Here is a 21,805-nt window from a genome sequence, read left to right as displayed (position 1 = left end):
TACCCTTTCGGTTTTTTTTTTTTTTTTGGCTCAGGCTTATTCTGGCTTCCTCGACATCATTGTCTTCTTCTTGCAATGGACACAATCGTCTTCGGCTCGGGCGCATTCTAGCTTCGTCGAGTCTCCAATAGTTTCGAACGGAATCATTTGCATCGTATGCTTCCTTAGGCTTCGGCTACGCATCTACGTCAAACCACTTTGAACACGTCTCCTCCAGCTTCATTTACGACATTCACGCTCGTTTTGTGAACGAAGGTGTATTCGACTTCATCTGCATCATCCTATGGTTAGTCTTCGTCTTCTAGCATCACCCATCGCCCATCTGCATTCCTCTTTGTCGGGGTGATTGACGAAGTTCTAATATGTTCTGAGCTGATCTATTTGCTTCATTTGAATCATCTGCTTAGGTCGGTTTGGTCGACTACTTAGTTTAGTTTATTTTGCTCAACTGATTCATTTGTTTTCTTTTTAGTTTTAGCAATTGTTGTTGGATTGTTCTTGGTTGCGATTTCCCAAATTAGGTTGAACCTAGGTTTAAGGTTTAGATTGGGTCTAGTATGGGTTAGACCCAACATTTAGGGTTAGGTGCAAGTTAGGTTGAACCTAGGTTTAAGGTTTAAGGTTTAGGTTGGGTCTAATATGAGTTAGACCTAACATTTAGGTTCGTTGAGTCTAAGGTGGTCAGACCTAACATTTAGGTCTTCATTGGGTCCAAAGTGATTAGACCCAACATTTAGGGTTTGGTTGGATCTAAAGTGGTTAGACCCAACACTTGTGACGACAACTTCGGCTCGTCCTTGAGCGTTAAATGGTATCATTTATGGTTGGTAAACAAAAACATCTTGTGACAAGTTTGATTTCATTAGTAGTTAAGAACACAGATGAAAAGTTAAATAACATCAATTATTTTTACTGGAATAAAATTGAGAAACTCTATCTAAGAAGTATCTCTCAAGAGAGTTGCATTATTGTAATCCCCCAACTATGACGGATTTGAATTATTCTAAGCGGATGAGGGTTGATGTCAAACTTTTGATAGAGATACAGAACTCCATTGAAAAAAATCAATATATTCATATCACTCATTGTAACTATGCTAAAGAAACAATGAAAGAATTGGCCTTTTGTGTTTTCTGGAAGAAAAAATGTTTCTCAAATTTTGTTTTGTATGTAAAGAGTTCTCTCAAGCTTAACAGCATGATTGATGTGTATAAAATGTGCATGATAATTTTATTTTATTTTTATATATTTGAGTTATCTTTATATTATTTTATGTTATGTGTGCTTCTATATGTATTATACATATGATTAGGCCTCTTGGGGAGCAAAAGGACACAAGGGGCTAAATCGACACCCAGACACCAATCTTGAGAACCTAAAACAAACTACTTGATCTATGTGCATCAATTTATTTTACTCAATACAGACGTCAAAGCGTCGAGGCACTCGAAACCAAAGAATCAAAAGCTAGTTCAACCTATTTTGCAAAAGGAATGATCTATGTGCATCGACCAGACCATTTGGGGGTGTCCAGTGCCAATTAGAGTGTTTTAAAATTTATCTAAGTGTGGATAGAACCTTGTGAGGAAAAATGTGTGAAGCTTTTGTGTGTAAATTGCTCAAGTAATTTAATGAAACTTATGGAGGATATATGTCCAATGGAGCGTCTCCTTGGTGCTTCCATTGGGTTTTTCATTCCTAACTCTTTGTATTTTGATTTGCTTTGATATTTCAAAGCATGAGTAGCAAGTAGATCCTTATTTCTCCTATGAATTGATAGCCTGGGAATTCAATGTTTGAAGTAATTTGATCCAATTGAAATTGCATAAAAGTGATAGGTTAACCTTCTGTACTTATTGACTTTCAATCTGGTTAATTGTTACGTTAAAATATTTTGTGATCTAGTTTTGTGAATACAAGCTAGTGGAAAAAATTATGTTTACTTATATTGACTTGGGAGAGTATGGATTTTACTTCTAGGTTAGTTTGATCATATAGGAAAATATAAGATTTTGGGATAATCACTAGATTTAAGGAACTAAACCTGTATAATTTTCAAACCTTCTTAGACACCCTAGAAGAGATAAGGATAAAAGTTAATCCTTATTTTCACCCATAAAATTTACCACACAAAAAAAGCCTCAAAACTTTCTCACTATTTTTACTTACACTTTACTCTCACAAAAGACTAGGATTAGTGACTCTAAAATCATTGAATTACAATCACTTCAGGCCACACTTAAATATTTCCCCCCAACTAATGATGTTTGAGTGATGAGTTATGACTTGCATGTCTATTAATTTTTTAACCTTAAATGAGCTAGTGTAGCTTGTATTTTTTGCTACCCTGTATGTTTATGTTTTAGTACCTTGGTTTATGTTTAGTTTTGGCTGCGCATTTCATATTCTCTGTACAAAATAAACATTGGGGATACTTATTGTGTCACCGTTGCTCTTTAAGTTTCAAGTAAATATCTAACTTTAGAGTTGTTGTAACACAGACGAAGATAAGAGTGGAGGTGAATTTTAATAATAGATGGAGAACTTAAATCTCAATGACAGGAAGCTCTGAAAAGTGTGAAAAGGGTTAGCAACTCACCAATACCTGATTTATAACTCTATTACTACCTAATCAATTAAAATTTTCATAAGTTTTTAAGGTGAGCAATGAAAGATTTATAAAATTAACACATCAACACTATAAAATTTCATCACTAATCAAAGGATTTAGTTCTTAGATAGTACCGATTGATTTAGAATTCATTTAGGGATAAGTTTAGTAATTTAAAATTTGGCTTGGAAAAAGGTCACTATTCAAATCATTAAAAAGAGTTTAACTAGATATATAATCCTCCTTGAAAAAGAAAAGAAAAAGAAAATTTAAAAAAATAGAAAGAGAAAAAGAAAAAGGTTCATGCCTAAAATAAAAATTTTTAAACCTAGGAGGAGAAACTTGAGGTCAAACTTAAATTAAAAATTGGTAATGATAAACATTTCTAATAAATCAAGGACATAAAGTTTCACTAATTTAACCTCAAGATTTTATATTCATCATGAAAATTAATATTGTTTAAGTTTGTGCCTAACCAGATTTCATGTGTGAAGTAGTAATTTGATGAAATTTTGACCTCACAAATAATTTGAGATGAATTATACAGGTCTAATAATGCGAGTATATCAAGATATTAGGGGGTTGCTACTATAAGAATTCAAACTGAAAGAGGCACCTGAACACTTTGATTTAAATGTTTGTTAAATTATTAAAAAAACACTGAAAATTCTTGATATAAATCTATCCAAATGTTTATTAAATTATAATATTCGATTTTAAAATTACCTAAGGGCAAGTAATGTTTAAATTTGGTGATATTTGATGTGTATCAAATGTGCATGATATTTTAATTTTATTTTTATATAATTTAGAACATTTTTTTTTTATTTTTTTGGGTATTTGTCATTGTCTATGCCTATGGAGCAAAAGAACTCCAAACAAGTTGAACTGGCACCCACGCACTAGTTTTGGGCACTGAGTTGCCAGTCATGAGTGCCCAGGAACTAGGTTTAGGTTCCCAGCCACCAATTTTGGGCGCCCTGTCACCTGTATCTATAGGATTACAGTTCGACGTCTCAAATTGCATCGTTTCAAGTAGGGAAGGTTAAATGTGCATCTGTTGAACCATTTAAGGGTATCTAGTGTCAATTAGAGGGCTCTAAAACTTGTCCAAGTGTGGAGAGATCCTTATGAGGAGAGTGTGTGAAGATTTTGTGTGTAAATTGCTCAAGTAATCTAGTGAAACTTATGGAAGAAAGAAGTCTAATGGAGCATCTTCTCAAAAAATTTTATCTGGTTTTTCATTACTAACTCTTTATATTTTGATTTGTTTTGATGAATGAAGTGTTTATTTTGATGTTTCAAACTATGAGTAGCGAAATGAATTGATAGCTTAAGTATTTTGTGTTAATGTGAATAATGTGATTGAATTGAAATTGCAAGGAGGTGAAAGGTTAATCTTCTGTACTTCATTGACTTTTAATTTGACCACTTGTTACATTAAAATGTCTTGTAATCTTAGGGTAGTAGAACAAATTAGGTTAACTTACATTGACTTGAGACAATAAGAATATTGCTTCTAGATTAATATGATTGTGTATAGAAATACAGGATCCGAGTATAATCACCTGATTTAAGGAACAAAACATGGATGATTTTCAAACCTTTATACAAGTCTGGAAGAGGTTAAGGATGAGAGTTGTCATTGATTGCCACCCATAAAAATTTCTGTTAAGATTTTAAGTGATAATGTAAAAAAAAAAATTTATTTGTACCTTGTCAAACATATATGACACAAAACCGAAAACTTCACCAGTCATTTTGTTTCGATACTCCATCCCAAACTAAAGTAGTTGAAAGAAAAAATAGACATCTTCTTGAGGCGACTAGGACTCTTTGTTTCAAACAAATGTGCCTAAACAGTATGGGTTTATGCATTCTTTACTGCATATTTTTTTATCAATCGGGTGCATTCTAGCGTCCTACATAATCAGACACCTACCAAGTTTTGTTTTCAACCAATTCTCTAATTCCTATTGAACCACACATATTTGGCTGTACTTAATTTATTCATGATACCCATCCAGAGTGTCTAAACTTGACCCAAAGTCATTAAGGTAGCTTTCTAGGATATTCACATCTGAAAAAAAGGGTATCGATATTTTCCCTCTTACACAGGTGAACATTGTGGGTAGCAAAGTACCTCGCCCCATTGTATGGTCTAGCACCTTATCTTCTTTTGAGAACCATTGTCGATTAGAGCATGTATCGCTATTAATGTTCAAAATATTGCACCCTCAGTTTCAACAGTTATCATTTTTAGATTGCGAATCGTGTCAATTTGCTAAACACTATCGTTCGTTCTCAGTTCCTACAATTAATAAAAGAGTTGTTCATAGTTTTGAATCGGTTCATTTTGATGTGTGAGGACCTTATTATGTTTATCTAATGGATTTTGGTATTGTCACTCTTGTAGATAATCTTTCACGTATGAATTGGATTTACTTTATGAAATCATGTTTTGAATTATTGTCACTTTCAATCTTTCTGTGCCAAAATTAAAACTCAATTCAATATTTCTATTAAGGTTTTGAGAAAATAAAATACCAAAGAATATTTCTCTGCACATTTTCAAACATATATGACACAAAACGGGATGTTTCACCAATCATTTTGTTTCGATGCTCCATCCTAAAATGAAGTTGTTGAAAGGAAAAATAGAAATCTTCTTGAAATGGCTAGGGCTCCATTATTTCAAACCAATGTATCTAAACAGTTATGGGTTGATGAAGCCTTTACTACGTGTTTTTTTAACCAATTGGGTGTTCTCTAGTGTCTTACAAAATCAAACACCCTACAAATTTTTATTTTCAGCTAACTTTCTCTTTCCTATTAAACCATACATATTTGGATGTACTTATTTTGTTCCTGATACTCGTCCACGAGTGTCTAAACTTGACCAAAAGTCACTAAGGAGTCTTTCAAGGATATTCTCATATGCAAAAAAGGGTGCTGATGTTTTTCCCTCTCTTACACAGGTACATGATATTTGTTGATGTCATCTTTCATGCACAAACCCTCTTCTTTGGTAATCATCGGTGTTTAAATCATCACCAAATTCGGATGAGTTGTTAATGTATCACATCATAAGTTCAGATCTTGCTCCAACTCCATCTCCAATATCTTAACCCAAACCATTTATCACTAATATTTATTTGAGAAGACTTCGCTCACCATCCTTGTCTGGCATTGGTATAATGTTCCTCTGCGAAACCTCTTCCTAGTGATCTTGATTTTCATATTGCTCTTCGAAGAGATAAATGTCAATGTGTTTATCGTATTTCATCTTGTATTAACTATAATCAATTATCTTCCACTTCATGCTCGTTTGTTGCTTCTCTTGACTTCGTTGAGGTTCTAAGATCATTACAGTAAGCTTGACCCCATTCTAGGTGGAGGGCATCGATGTTTGATGAGATGAATGCCTTAGCAGAAATTAGAACTTGGGAACTAGTTTAACTACCTAATGGTAAGAAGGTTGTTAGTTGTCAGTGGGACTTTGCAATTAAGTTTCATTCTGATGGATTTGTATCACATCTCAAAATTCGGTTGGTGGCTAAGGACTATGCTCAAATTTATAGGGTCAGCTACTTAGACACATTCTCTCTAGTAGCTAAATTAACTTTGGTCTACCTACTCCATCCTTAGCTGTAATGAATAATTGCCCCCTGCACTAGCTGTATGTGAAAAATGCTTTATTGCATGGAGATCTATTGGAAAAAGTATACATGGAATAATCTTTTGGGTTTGTTGCTCAGGAGGGAGTATGGGAAAGTATATCTTTGGAAGCCTTTATATATAACAAAGCAAAGCCCTCGAGCTTGGTTTGAAAATTTTAGCCAAGCAGTAGAAAAGTAAAAGTGATTACAATGTATTCTATAAACAATCTACATTAAGAATCATTATATCGATTGTTTATGCTGATGTTATTATTATTACTAAAAATGATGTGCAAGGAAACTTATCATTGAAATTATTTCTTCAAAATTAGTTTAGCACTAAAATCAAAGTTCCATGAAATACGTCTTGGGGATTGAGATATCAAGGAGCAAGAAGGGTATATTTTTATATCAATGAAAGTGTGTTTTGGATTTCTTACCAGAAGCAAAGAAAGTAGGGGCCAAATTATGTAGTACTCCAATAGTTCCTAATTAGCAACATACCAAGAATTGAAAGCTTTGTAATGATTATGAGCAATATAGAAAATTAGTGGGGAAATTAAACTATATCAAAGTGACTCATCTTGACATTGCGTATTCAATTAGCACTTCCCTACAGTCCATCATTGGTCAGCTGTGGAACATAATACATGTTACCTCAAAGGAGCTCCTGAAAAAGAGATTTCATATTAGGATCAAGGGCATTAAAATATTGAATGTTTCTCTGATGCAAATTAGACAAGTTTCAAGATCAACCGAAGATCCATTATTGGATATTATGTTTTTATTAGTTGTAATTTGATCTCATTGAAGAGTAAGAAACAAACTGTAATTTCGCAATTGTAAAAAATTTGAATATCAAGCAATTGTAAAAAATTTGAATATCAAGCAATTGCACAAGCTTCAAGTATATTGATATGGGTCTTCCAATTCCTGACTGAAATGTGTTTTATGATGACCACTCCATCAAAGTTGTGGTGTGATAACCAGACTAAAATTCAAACTACTTCAACCCCTATCTTCCATGAACGAACGATGCACATTAAAATAGATTGTCATTTTGTTTGTGAAAGGATTTAACAGATTTTGATTTCTACAACTCAAAATTAAAAACTGGGAACAATTATGGTACATCTTCACAAAAGCTCTTAATGGAGAGAGACACTTATATTTGTAACAAGTTGGACATGATAAATATCCATACTCCAACTTAAGAGAGACTATTATGGAAAATACTAAATATTAAGTGGCTTATAAATCAAGAAGTTTGATATTAAATAAGCTAATTAGAAGAGACTTAACGTCAGATCTTTTCTACATTAGGTATATTCATAATATGTAGAGAGTGTCTTTTAATATGTAACAAATGATTTCAATTGAGAAATAAGAAGAAAGAAAGTTTTAAGCTCGCAAAGAGCAAATTGAGACAATTTGGAATCAAACAAGACAAATTCAATGACAGGTAGAAAAATACCACACAATAAGCTTTAAAAGTGAGATATAAGGTCAACTCCCAAATGTTATACATTTTAAAATAAAAGCCACATCACACCTATGTCAACTACATAACGTACAAAAACTGCAAATAGAGAACCAAACTAACCAGGTTTGCAGAAAAATAAAGCCTAAATCCTCCGAGAAGCCATAAAAGTCCCAAAATAGAGAAAAAAAAAACTTTAAAAGTCCCACAGCATAGTTATCAGAATAAAATAATTTTTAGTTATAAACCAACCCGTGAATCTCCCTCAAAGAATTCTCTCATAATGAAAACATTAAATAATAGAAGGCTAACCATACAACATCAACCATATAAAAGAAAGTATAGTTACTCAAACTAGCTCATAGACAACAATTTTAAGGAAGCATGAAGGTCAAACCCACATGTAATTTAAAAATGAAGAGTAGAACTAATATCCCTTAATCATAAGCTCAAGTTTCAGATCGATTGGCACTCATCTATTACCACATCATGCATCCCAACTAAGACGACAAATCATTCAAGCTTAACATTGCGGAAAAGGAATATCCGACAGCGACGATGCGGAAAGTGTAATTTAATGAAAGTCTAAATTCCTTTTTAAGGAAAGAACTTGGTAAAGAAAGTTGACAACAAACAAAATTAAGATGCTTACCATAAACCAGTATTTACAAGAACATGTTTCACCAAAGGAACTCGAGTATGTACAATCCACATCCCATCAACTGCAGTAAATAGCTTGATCTATTTGGGGGGGAATCTGCTTTATTTCAGTCCCAAGCTCTTGTTCAATCCTATAACTGTTATTGAAGAAAGATAATTCTGCTATAAATAAAGGTGGGAATGAATATAAATATATAAATATATACATATATAATCAGATATCATACAGGTTGAAACGGTCTTCATAGGTGATCAAACTGACTGCTAAGCCAAGGTGGCCAAACCTCCCTGAGCGACCAACCTAAAATGGTAAGACATAATTATGGAAGATGAACAGCATCTTGGTATCTCCAACAAAAATACATTCGATTTTCCAGACACAAAAAAAAAAAATCAGAAGAATAGATGAGGCAGCAAAATCCCTGCCAAGGAAAGAAAAATACCCTATGCAAGTATGTTTCTGAGTTCTTAGGAAAATCAAAGTTGATGACCACATTAACGGCCTGAATGTCAATCCCCCTCGTGAATAGATCTGAAGGAAGAAGAAACAAATCATATCAGTACACGAGACTAAAAACTATTTTTAGAAACAAAAGAAAACATAAAAAAAACAATAAATAAAAAATAAAATTGATCACAAAAAAGGCCATTACTATGTTTTTAACATGCTTTTATTTTTGTTTCTAAAAGCCAAATTAACATGTTCTGAAAATATTTAAAATAATTTTTTGGTGTTTTTGAGTGTTTTTAAAAATAATTATAATTTGATCAAATAGCCAGAAAAGTTTTGTTTCAAATGAAAATATAAACAAAACAAAATAAAAATAAAAATTGATCCCAAAGGATAAAAATGTTTTCATATTCCAATTACAAGGTCATTGCCTAAAACTAAAGACCACACAATAGAAATAGCAAGTAATTTGCAAAAAATATATATATTTAATAGAAGAAGGTTTAGCAACTGATTTTTATTGGTAAATTTAAATGGGCAGACCATTAATGAGCCATTTACATACTCAATTTTTTATCAATCTACATATCTAACACTTCAATTTTGCTTTTACATTTATAACACCCAATCTTTCATACCACATAAAACAAACCACCATTTTAACTTTTTAACACACCTTTTTCATGCATAGTTAAGATATTGTATGTAGAAGTTGAATTTTAGGTGTTAGATATGTAAATACATTGAGTGGTATGTATGTAAATCTAACAAACATTAAATGCACCAGCCCCTCCGCACCACCAGTAAACAAAAAGACAGACATGCTTAAATGAAAGAAATGATGGAACAGGCAATACGAAACCAACTCTCAAAATAAATACAAACAAAAAGACATCCCGTCTTTAAAAGCCTTCTTTTACATGCATTGGTCCTTGCGTAATAATAACTTTTGTTGCTGGTTCCACTGTGAGACGATTTGGAGCCAAAATCAGCCAACCAATTGAAAGAGATATGTAGGAAAACTCAAATTACAACTAATTTGATTAATCTCCAACCAAACAAATAAGATATAATGGGTGATCTACAACTAGAGAGGTAGATCTACTTTTCACAAAACCTAGACGCCGCTAGGAATAGGAAGTCAAAGAAAATTGTAGAAATCCAAATATGAAAACAAACCCTACGTAATAGCCCTAATAAAATACCCCCAAAACGCATTCAAATTTTTCCCCCAAAATCTACCTAATTCCTCTCCTCGCATACGTAATTAGAAACTCTAAGGCCCCCACCCCATGGGCTGGAATTCTCCAAAGCGGAAACTGGGGCTTCCGCACCCCACGATGGGCCGGCCGGCCTAGCTAGGCCAGCAAGTTGGGCTGGATCGGGCCGGTCCGGTAGAGGCTGGCGTAATACACTAATACAAAGCTACTTCAACATTGATTCATTTCCAAGATGTAAAATCCAAATTAAATCAAAACTGGGTTACAATAGCTTGGATCTCTTTCTTTTGAGGGTCATAAAAACAATTTATTTGAAATACAAAATTCTAAACACTCGAGTGAATCATAAAGAGAAAGCACTTCCACATGAAGTTATCATAATTTACCTTTTTTTTCTCAATATTTTGTTTAAACTGTTCAAACACATTAAAGAGAGAGCACATTTGATGGATCAAGATCAGTGGGTTCTTTATGGATTTTGCGTTTTATAACTGAAGGATGATTATGTCCGTAAATGTGACTTAAACTGAATTAAGAGTGCATTATTTGGTCAAAACCTAAGAACCTAACCAAACTGAGCAAGTTGGGTTAATCAGTTTGTTTTCAAAAATGCATCTTGGTTTTGGCTTTTAAAAGTCAATATTGAATTTTAGGTTATTGGTTCAGTTTTAATTTGTATTTAACTGAATAAACCAAGATACCAAAAATTTGAAGTTAAATGAAAATTTCATAAAATGAAATTGATATCATGCAAGATAATAATTCTTGATGTTTGTTCATAACTAAACTCCTACTAACAGCAAAATTTTGGCTTGTTCACAACTGAACCATTTAACCAAATTAAATTTCAATTCAATCGGTTTAGTTTTATCAAAATTTTGATTGGTTTGATTTTTCATATTTTGGTTGCAATTAGTTTGACCAATTTAAAAGTCGAACCATCCAAACTGACCGAATACTCAAACCTAATTAGAGTGAAGTAGAGGTGAAGCAGTGTGTCTGGGAACCTTGGACTGGTTTGGTCCAGGAGTTGAAAGGGGCTGGCCGGCCCTCCTAAACCTAGGGAGTGCCGCCAAAGGGAGTGGGGCATACTCCTAATTATCCTAGTATTATATGCTTTCATTATGTTTTAGAGTATTTTTCATGTGTCTATATCAGGATGGCCATCTCAACGTCTCCTCTTCCCTTCTAGGGATGTATCCAAAGGTTTGAGTGGTGCTCTAGTTGTATCTCACTCCCAACACGATATTTATCCTTCCTATACACTTTCCCATCTTTCCCGCATCATTCCCCATCGCCCTCCCTTGGTGCAGCCTCCCAGAACAGCAAGGAGTTGTTTTCTTGCAATTTCCAGCGTTCCCTACCCCTGCTCTCAATACTTGTTGCCAATAACCCAATCCACCTGCATCTTTGCTATCATCACTTTTGACCCAACCATCCTTGTTGCTACCACCCTGGAACAGTAAACATTTATTGGTCCTGCAGTTCCTGCCCCAATTCCTAGCTACCGCCGCACAGGGCAGCCAGCTCTCATGTTGTTCCTACATTTTCTCACCTCCCCTTTGTTGCCGCCATCACCCGTTACTGTTGCTTCACCATCCCTCCCTCTATCCACCCCTTTGATACCTCCTCTCCAGAGATCCAAAACCCTAGCCAACACCACTTAATCTCAAGATTTAACCTTTGGGATAGTAGTGTGTTATTGTTTGTTGCAATTTCAAATTTTTGTGTGCTTGTTGTAATTTGCTATTTGAAGTAATAACATTTGTTTTCCATTGTTGTTTGGTTAAACTCCAATATTGTTTGGTATCATTTGATATCAGAGCTAGTATAACTCAAGTTCCAATCAAGAGTTACCAAAATCCACCAATACTTAACCCAAACTATACCCAAAACCTTTTCCCCTTGCTTATTTTCAAAATCTGCTTTTTTTTGCACTCTAAATTAGCCTCATATACCCTCGTTCACCTCTCAGACCTAAACCCTAGACATGTCACCGATGAGACAATTGTTGGAAATTTGATCGCGATGAAATGGCACAATATCACATATGAGAAATCCAGGAACTTTCAATTGAGAAAATGCAGCAGGAAATACTCCAACTACAACAGAGGCTTGTTGCATTTAAGAGGAGACAATCCGAAAAAATCACCGTAGCCACAACAGGGATTCGTCAGATCAAAAGGATGAAGTGAATCCCTTCCACCAGGCAGTTTCCATTGAGAAAAGAACCACTCCCCCAACGATTTCGCATGGAATAGCAACGGAGAAACCAGGATCTTCAAGTAAATTGGGATTTATCAGATTTTTGACAGTCACATGGATCAAAAGGAATTTGAAAGGCTCCAAGCAGTGGAGCGTGTCTTTGAATGCAACGATATTTCACCATACATAATGGTAAAACTAGTCGCCATCAAGTTAGAAAAAATATGTTGTTGTGGTTGAAGATTTTGAAGCACTTAGGCCAACATATAGGAAAAGGCATAATTACCACCTAATCCAAGATGAAAAAAGAGATGCAGTGTAACTACCTACCACACATTATAGGCAATATTATGTTCTTAATACTTCACCAGTTACAACAACATCATCGGGTGACCACCATATCTGACAGGCAAAATTCAACCCCCGTATCAAGCAACAAGAAAACACCCAATGGAGCATCCATGTAGAACATATTTAAGAATAAACTTTCAGAATGGAGAACAGGTGAAGCCAACCAGCATTCCCAAATTTGTCCCAGCCATAAAGTGCATCAAGTGTCACGGTTTTGGACATAGTGCATAAGATTACCCACACGAGAGTATGATCTATTTTACTATGCAGTGAGTGGTGGAAGAAATGGACAGTAATATAGGAAATGATGAAGATTCCCGAGAGGAACTTCAACTTCCAATTGACGAGGAAGAGACACTGGTGACTCAAGCTAAGCCCATGGGGGAGATTACCGATGGATTAACATTGATTGTTATACAAAATGGTGAGTCCAATGAGCTGATACCTAAAAAGGGAAAGAATTGTCAAACATCACGACCAACGTTTTACATATTGGTGATTGCCACGGAAAGTAGTCCAACATGACACAGATTTCATTCCAGAATTAGTTCCTCCAAACGAAATTATTTATTAATGCGCCCAGCCGAGTATGAAGAGTGGAAGAGGCAAATTATAGATTTAATGGCTCGATGGTTACTTTGTGGGAATCTACGTCTATATGCAATTCTAGCTTAGGTTGTGCCAAAAGATGATTGATACTTATTCTATCAGGGCATGCTTTGGAATGACAACGCCTAAAGGATTGACTTACCGGGAGATTCCATCATTTCTATTACCTTCAACGTGACCGACTTGAATCCATATCATGAGACAAATGCTTCGACGATGATGTTGAAGCTCTCCCAACCCCGGAAGATTGACGTGGGGCATCTTAGAACCTCGGACTAGTTTAGTATAGAAGTTGGGCAGGGTTGGCCGGCCTACCTAACCCTAGAGAGTGTCGCCCAAAGGACTGAGGCCCACATCTGGCTATCTTAGTACTATATATTTGCTTTCATAATGTTTAGGGTTAGTCTTCCCATGTCTTTGCATCAAGACAGTCGTTGGCATCTCTTTTTCCCTTCTAGGATTATATCCAAGGGTCTGCGTGGTGCTCTAGATGCACTGGCTCCCGAGATAGTGTTTATCCTTCCTCTACCCTTTCCCATTTTTCTCGCATCGTTCCCCATCGCCCTCTCTTGCTGCAATCACCCGAAACAGCAAGGAGTTGTTGTTTTCCTGCAGTTTCCAGCTTTCCCAGCAGCCTCCTCCCTTCCATACTTGTTGTTGTCACACCAAACCATCTGCATCTTTGCTATGATCGTTCGCGACCCACCTATCCTTGTCGCCGCCATCCCGCGGCAGCAAACCTTTTTGTTCCTGTTGTTCCCACCTCACTTCTTATTAATGCTACAGCACAATACAACCAGCCCTCTTGTTGCTCCTGCAGTTTTTCACCTCCCCTCCACTTTGTTGTCGTCATCACCCCCACTGTTGTCGCCCCACCATCAAGCCCTATATCCGCCCCTTTGCTACCTCTCTAGAGGTCCAAAACCCTAGCAGGCATCACTTACCCTCTAGATTCAACCCTAGGGCAACTACTATGTTGTTGGTTATTGTAATTTTAGATTTCTGTGTGCTTGTTGAAATTTCCTATTTGAAGTTGGTAATAATATTTGTTTATGTCTTATACATTTAATCTTCAGCACTGTGCATTTGCTTGATATTTTATCATAGATTTGCACCAACTTTAACCATTACCATTCTTTAAAAGTACACCTGCTTTCTAAAAAACATTTTGTAAATCCTTGCTCCACTACCAAGTTTCTTTAAAGATGAGCATTATATCTAGGTTCTACTAAAACGATCACAGTTGAAACGAGCACAGTGCTATATTAGTTTGCTCAAATAAAAAAATTCAATTTGTTCTCTTATCAACTTATGAGCAAAGAATAAATTTCTTAGTATTTAAATTTCTTATATTGGCCCACTCACACTCCAATCATAGCAAGAAGCTTAAAGCACAAAGATCAATGCCTTTACTCGTAGAATAATTTCTCTATGGCCCTCTGATTGTAATTAGTGTCATTCCCTATAAGGTTGATGGCCTCTTTTATTTTTTGTTCCATTTTTAATTTTTTTCCTATAATGCAATGTCTCTAAGAGATGTAAACAAATGTTCACACTTCTATAAAGAAACAATAATAAAAAACTCTTGAAAGGTTTTCTCAATTATTTTATTTTCTATATGATATTAGAGAAAATTAAGACTTTTTTTTCAACTTGTATTTTCTTTCTTTAACGTTAGGGCTTCTTACTTCCAATCTTGTTCTTCCTGTTGACATTTTCTTCTATTCATTATGTCTGAATTTTTTACTTCCCTTCAAAACAATTGATCATGATTAATGATGAAAGTAAGATCAATGCAAAACTTCAAGGGTTTCAAACAGCTTATGGCTTGATTGAGAAAAAAATTATCTTAAATGACCCCAAATCATGAAAACTTTTATAAAGAAATGAAAAAAATTCAACACTTATATGCGATGATAACATATCAACCATCAAAATTGCACATAATCTAGTGCAATATGATCATAACAAACATGTTGAAGTTGATAGCAAACTAATTGGCCAATATTTTCACCAAAGGACTTTGTAGTCCTAAATTAAAAATAAATAAATAAATTGTACACAAACTTAGAATGATAGATGTCTACTATCAGCTTTAAGTGAAACTATTAATCAAAATTTTTATTAAGAAATTCGGCTACTATAGTGTCACAGCTAATGCAATGATTGGCTGCAATGCCGCATCCATTACAGTACCACCCCCTTTCTTGCACTCCCAATCATAGCAAAGCTAAAGGCATGTTGATCAAGGAGTTCTACCAACGGATCAATTCATTTATATTTCTCATATTGCAATATGTGCTTCCCAATAGGTTTTTCTACCCCTTAATATTTTTCTCCCTTCTTTGATTTAGTCCTATTGTGTATTCCCTCTTGTAAGAAAAACATAAATAAAAAATTTTGAGAGTTTTTCTTCATTGTTTTACTTTCAACTAGTTTTTGTCCACTTTTCTTTATACTCCTAAGGTATAAATCCGAATATCCTAAATTAAATTACATGGTTAAAGTCTCCCCAAGAAACAGCAGTTTCAAACTTTACAAAAAATTGCCTTCTAAGCAAAAGAACCAATCCTCACTTTACTCGCTCTAATTTTGAGTTCTCATTTATCAAAATATATGCTCATTATTGCAAGATAACATCTTATTAAATCAAATATAGCTTCCTTTATTACATTTTAACCTCACATTCCACACCCACTATGAATTATTCTATTCTATTGCACATTCTAATAAATATATATGCCCATTTAAGTAGGCCGTAAAATATATCGGTTTTATTTTTTTTTCTTCTCAGATGTACATTATAATAGTTTAACAATATCATTGTCGAGTCTCAAGCCCCAGATTAGAAAGGTGAATAGTTGCATTAGGTAGTCGACAGCCAGCATAAAATTTATCTGAAAATCATGACAAGAATCATTTTGATCCTTACGTAAATGCTAGGGCATCCCCTAGAAGCAACACGTTGTATGACCTAAATAAACTGAAAAGTGTGCAAGCTCCGTTATACTGACGTTTGGGTGTAGTGTCAAATAGCAGGAGTTCTCACATTACGAGTGAATGCAAGAAAAGAAGTTAGATCATGAAACTAATATTAAGATCGGGTCTTAGAAAATGGGTACTCTCACAGTCAAATTAAAGAAATTATTTGATATTATAGTTCATAGAAAGATAAATATCTTATGTATTCTAAATGGGTTAGAGAAAAAGCTAAAGAGATTAGCTTTCTTTTAAACTTTAGTATTCATGTAAAAAGCCGCACTAGAAATGGTGTAGGTGTAATTACATATAAGAGTTTGAAAGATAATGTTGTACAACAACAGCAACAAAGCCTTAATCCCACTACGTGGGGTCGGAGCTACATGAATCCTTTTTCTCCATTGCGTCCTATTTTTATAATTGTCCTTAAGATTGTTGTTGACATATTATAAATGATTATGCTCCTCAAGTAGGTTTAAATATATGTTTTAAGGAAAAACTCCGGAATGGCATAGAAGAATCAATACAAATACTACCTATTAAAGAAAGAATCTTTATTGGAGGAGATCTCAAATGAACATGTCGGTACGCACCCAAGACAAATTCATGGCACTTGCAACATTTCCTGTTGATGACAGATTTAGGGATGCATATTGGTTTTACCTGTTCTCCACTCGAAATCAACTCCTGACGATATCGTCTTGGGTGCGCTCGTGTGTGTGTTCGAACAATAAAATCTTGAGGTTGAAATGTGTCGATAGGATTTGGGATCACTCAGTATTGTGGTCTCTCCCCTTCTGAAGCTGGAGTCTACACCCTCTGTTTGTAGTAAAATGGTAGGAACTGACTTTGTGTCTCCTGCTTCATTATCAAATTCTCTTGTTCTCCCCTTCAACACACCCAATCCCGTTTTAGGGTAATCTTCCATTGGATTTCATCCTCAATATCTGCAAGCCTTCGCTTAAGTTGGCAAATCTCTATCTGTATCTCCTCCCAAGTGGATGACAGAGGAATAGGCAGCTAGATTTGTTGGGTAAAGGCAACAGCGGTTGGGCAAACAAAGGAGGGTGAACGGATGTAGGTGAGCAGGGTGCAAGTAGAAGTTGGAGAAGATAATCACCACTGGGGGCTGGGGACAATCGAAGCACAAGCCTTTCCGTTGAATACAACCCTTGAAGGGAAAAACAGGACGTCGACGGCTGTCCTCACAAACTGATAATCAGAAAATACAACATGACCAACCCTAAACAACACAAAGGACGGGGAGGCCCCTTTCTTTGGGCGGTAAAACCAGCCCCCTGAACTGACCGATCCAATCCATAGTGGATTGAGCAGGTTCAGCTGAACCCGCCAGTTCAGCCCTCCTAAGCCCCGCATCACATACGACCTTAAAAGATGCAACGAGTCTTCAATGTACCAACAAAAAATGTCAAATCGCAAACAAACATTTTCCAAGCAGTACTTTACTTTCCCTGAAAGTACTTAATTTCCAAGGACTGGTGCGCGTGTTTCTTAGGATGAGTATATAACTCCCCTGATTTTTATAAAATTTTCCAAACGAGTCCATAGTTTCCTGAACGGTATTTAACTCCTAAGGATGTGTAATTGTTACTCAAACGTACATTTTTAAAAATTGCCCTATTGCCCAATTTTTATACATTTTCGAGCGAAGAGATGATATTGACAACGGCGATCTTAGCCTCATGCAAGATTAAGCATCTTTACAAGGTACTTTTGGATAAAAGTAACGGGTAAATTTGAGGCAACTTTGTATCTCCCTCTCTTTCAGGCAAGGACTAAAGAAAGCCAAATTGAAATGATCCTCCTTTCAGATCCAGCATCAGCAGCATCAAGCATAGATTGAGCTGAAGGCCTAAGCACTTTTCTTTTCCTACCAACACCATGCACTCTTCTAGCATTGGCCACCTCAGGAGATGTAGAAACATTTAAAAAAAATACATCTTGAAATTTCAATTTGCATGAATTTTCCCAAACCTTCGCTTTATGTAGTAAAAAATACATCACTAGCAAAGCTAACCGCTTCCTCAACCTTGATAGCAGGACTTGGCAGACTGGATTCATCAACAAAAATTTCCTTACTATTCTGCCTCTAATTACTAGTATGGTTGGATCTCTCCCCATTTGAAGAATTCTGCCTTTTAAGGTAGCATATTAAAGTCCCACTAGAGTTCTCTTTAATATGCTTACTGTTATCACTATCTTTCTTGGCATATTCATCATTTAAAGAGCTTAATCCATGTAATGTAGAAGCCCTTTTCGCAGCTGCTTTTGTTCATCCCGAAAATCCTGTTTGAGTTCCTATTTCAGGATTATCAACCACTAATAAAGATGGTGCTCCTTCCTTTATTCTGATAGGCAATGTCATCAAAGGTAAGAATTTTGTAGCATTAATCTTTCTTCTTTTATAGGGAAAAATCTTTGTTCTGACAACTTCTAAGTTATGATCAGGCTTTAGCTTCTCCACTGGAATGCGGCCCGAATCAATGTTACATATCGGACAGCAATCAGTACGTTCATCGAAGAAGTGATCTACAATGCATTTCTGCAAAATGTATGCAGGCATGCTGAGATGGCGGTGGCATCCCTAGGAAGCTTGTGGCACAGGGGCCACATCACGCACGCTGATAATAGCCCCATTTTCACTCTAACCATGGCTCAATCATCACTTCTGCTTTAGACATCACCACATCTCCACACCTCCGACGTCTATAACTATCACCGGCCAACCCCAGGGCCTCCCACAAAACAAAAATACTATATAACTATCCAGTATGCTAGCTCTTCGCCGCTTCCTAAGCCACTGGCAATCCGTCTAAGAAAGGGGATTCTGAGGCGAGTATCAGGTTGGAGATATTGATTGGGTGAGGGAAAGGGTTTGATGAGAGACGGCAAGAAGATCGGAGGCGGAAGAAAGGATTATCACGGTAATAATGTGCAGGATTGGAGATCAGGGTTTTCGGCTTCAAACAGAAAAGTATTGGTGGTCTTTATTCGCTGTTATCCTGCCCTTGCTTTTTCCGAGCGCAGGAAGAGAGGGACAGGAATTTCATAGGTCTTTGTATGCTGCACTCCCCTTGTTGCTTTTACCGGACGCTGGACAAAGACAAAGACAAAGACAAAGACAGGCTGGACAAAGACAAACAGGTATGGTGCAAGGCCAAGGAGTTTGAATCTGGATTACTGCACGGATGACGAGCGTCGAGCGTGGTTTCCTCCTGTGCGATTTGTTACAACCGAGAAAGTGAATGGGGAGAAGTCTATTTGCTTTAGAGGAAGGAGAGCTGGCATCACGTATACCGGAAGAGGCTAAAAGGGCTTTGCGCACAGCAATCTCATCCTTGCCTTTACTGCTAGCCCTATCTTTTAACATTGGGAGAACGCAAGCGATTCTTCATGTGATCCAGAACGGAGGATTTGTTTACCAGAATTCTGTCGTGGCCCTTTTCATTTTTTCTAAGCAGTTACAAATCGGTTTGAATAAGAGACCAAACGAAGAGGAGTGCGGGAGCAGTTATGGAGGCCTGGGTGGGACCATTATTAACATTTATTAATATTAAATATTTTTTTAATTTTATTAATTATTATTATTATTTTTTTTAGTGGTCAACAAGTACTTGTCAGTAAATCAGTTTCCAGTACAGAAAATTGTTAAGTGAAAAGTGCAATTATCAAATACAGTTGAAACTTAAAAGATTATGAATTTATACCTGTACAAACAAGATTTCTGCATGCACCGTTGCGGAAGTCATGGAAAACTCGGTTCCGATGGTCTTGCAACATTTTAGCATGGATGTAGAAACACGAATAACCAAGCTCAGTAATTTTCTTAGCCAATAATTCTACACGGTTAACAGAGTTACAAAATATAATAGACTGGTTGATTTGGAGCTGTAAAAAACAATCCATTCATCAATTTCGCAAATAGTCATTCATAAAGAGCAAAAAGTTAATGAATATAATCAAACCTTTGAGAAAAGAGTATTCAAGCAGTGGACTTTCTGCCTTTCTTCTACAAAAGCATAATACTGTGTTATTCCCTTGAGAGTGAGCTCATCCATAAGATTAATTATGTAAGGTTTTCGCAAAAATCTGTCTTTGAAATCCTTGACTGATAAAGGAAATGTTGCTGAAAAAAGTAATATTTGTCTATTTTCAGGAAGAAAACGCATTAGCTGTTCAATTGAGGGCTGGAATTCTGGAGAAAGAAGCTTATCTGCCTGTAAGAAAATGGCACAAGCAAGCACATGCATCAGCAATTAAAGAACAGATTTTTGCGATTTCAACATATTGATAACACTAATTTCTGCTAAACTAAAGCCAAGTTGATGAGGCGTGAAGCATAATTTAAACCCTTTAGGTATTAAAAAGTTTAGAACGTGTTTTTTATTCTTTTGTGCGGGGCATTTACATAAATGCCATCCAATTCCCACGTATGTACAAATCTGCCACCTATGAGCTTTATTTTCTACATTAATACCGCCAAATTTTTCATATCACATCAAAAAATACCAATAGTTTTAACTTTTAAAAAGCAAAATACACCATTTTACGCATAGGAAGGGTGGCATATGAAAAACTTGAGAAGAAGAAGAGGAAGCTTGAGAGAGTCTGCAAAAGTAAAGAAGAAGAAATCCTGAAAAGAAAATCACATTACTCCATTATAGCTCTCGGTACCTTACCGTCCCACATACACCCAGTAGTGAAGCTTTTAGAGGAGACAAATTACCTTAGCTACCCTTAAGGTGTGCCTCATGCCTAGCATATGTTAATCTATTACTTTGCTTTATTACCCTCCCTCAAGCTGATAAAGTTTGGAGCAAACTTGAAGCTTTGACTGCAAAGATTTGAACCTCTTTTTCGGCAAAGCTCAAGTGAATATATGCACTAGTTGATCTTGGGTGTTGATGTAGTGGATTTAGAGGAAACTGAATTGAATTTGGTCCCGGATGAAGTGATAGTATATCTCGATATGCTTGGTGTGAGCATGAAATAACTGATTCATAGCAATCGCCATCGCGGAGAGATTATCACATGAGAGATTGGCGGGATGCGGTTGTGGAGAACCGAAATCAGCAAGGAGATGTCGTAGCAAGTGTTGGACGCCGTTGTCGCCAAGGCACAAAACTTAGACTCGGTGGAGGAACAAGTCACAATGTGTTTCTTCTTGACTGCACATGAAATAGGAGAGATACCGAGAAAAGTAAAATATCCAATAGTTGAGCATCAAATTTATGAATCAAAGGCCCAATCGGCGTCCCAGTATCTGTGGAGTGTGAGATCGCACAGGTTGATGAGAAGTCCATAATCCAAGATGGCATGAAGATAGCGAAGTATTCGCTTAAGAAGTTGATAGTGGTACGCATGGGAGAATGCATGTGTTGGCATAAAAAGTTGACCGCGAAGGAGATGTACGGACGCATAATAGTAAGGTATTGGAGGGCTCCAGTGTCTCGGTGGAATTGACCATCAAAGGGGAGGTGGATAGCCACTTTTGCGCTTACTTGGTAAAGGCGTCGCTACTGCCTTGCAACCAATTATATTAGCTTGAAAGAGTGGTTG

The 21,805-nt window shown here is 36.0% G+C and overlaps 1 protein-coding gene across 1 annotated transcript in view; it reads right to left on the bottom strand.

The window, feature by feature from the left end:
• Nucleotides 1–8,141: 8,141 nt before the first annotated feature.
• The window catches only part of LOC110027226 (DEAD-box ATP-dependent RNA helicase 8-like), a 41,213-nt gene continuing 27,549 nt past the window's right edge, over nucleotides 8,142–21,805 (bottom strand). Inside the window, exons 7-11 of the mRNA XM_020728562.1 lie at nucleotides 20,212–20,463; nucleotides 19,954–20,134; nucleotides 8,854–8,942; nucleotides 8,638–8,711; nucleotides 8,142–8,547 (exon numbers count right to left, since the gene is read on the bottom strand). Of these exons, the coding sequence (XP_020584221.1) occupies nucleotides 8,469–8,547; nucleotides 8,638–8,711; nucleotides 8,854–8,942; nucleotides 19,954–20,134; nucleotides 20,212–20,463 (675 nt within the window). The 3' untranslated portion in view covers nucleotides 8,142–8,468. The remainder of the gene's footprint in view (nucleotides 8,548–8,637; nucleotides 8,712–8,853; nucleotides 8,943–19,953; nucleotides 20,135–20,211; nucleotides 20,464–21,805) is intronic.

This window comes from Phalaenopsis equestris, unplaced genomic scaffold (assembly GCF_001263595.1).
Source record: "Phalaenopsis equestris unplaced genomic scaffold, ASM126359v1 Scaffold000421, whole genome shotgun sequence".
Classification (NCBI taxonomy): domain Eukaryota; kingdom Viridiplantae; phylum Streptophyta; class Magnoliopsida; order Asparagales; family Orchidaceae; genus Phalaenopsis; species Phalaenopsis equestris.
Note: the sequence above shows the minus strand (reverse complement) of the source record. Positions and strands in the feature narration are given on the sequence as shown.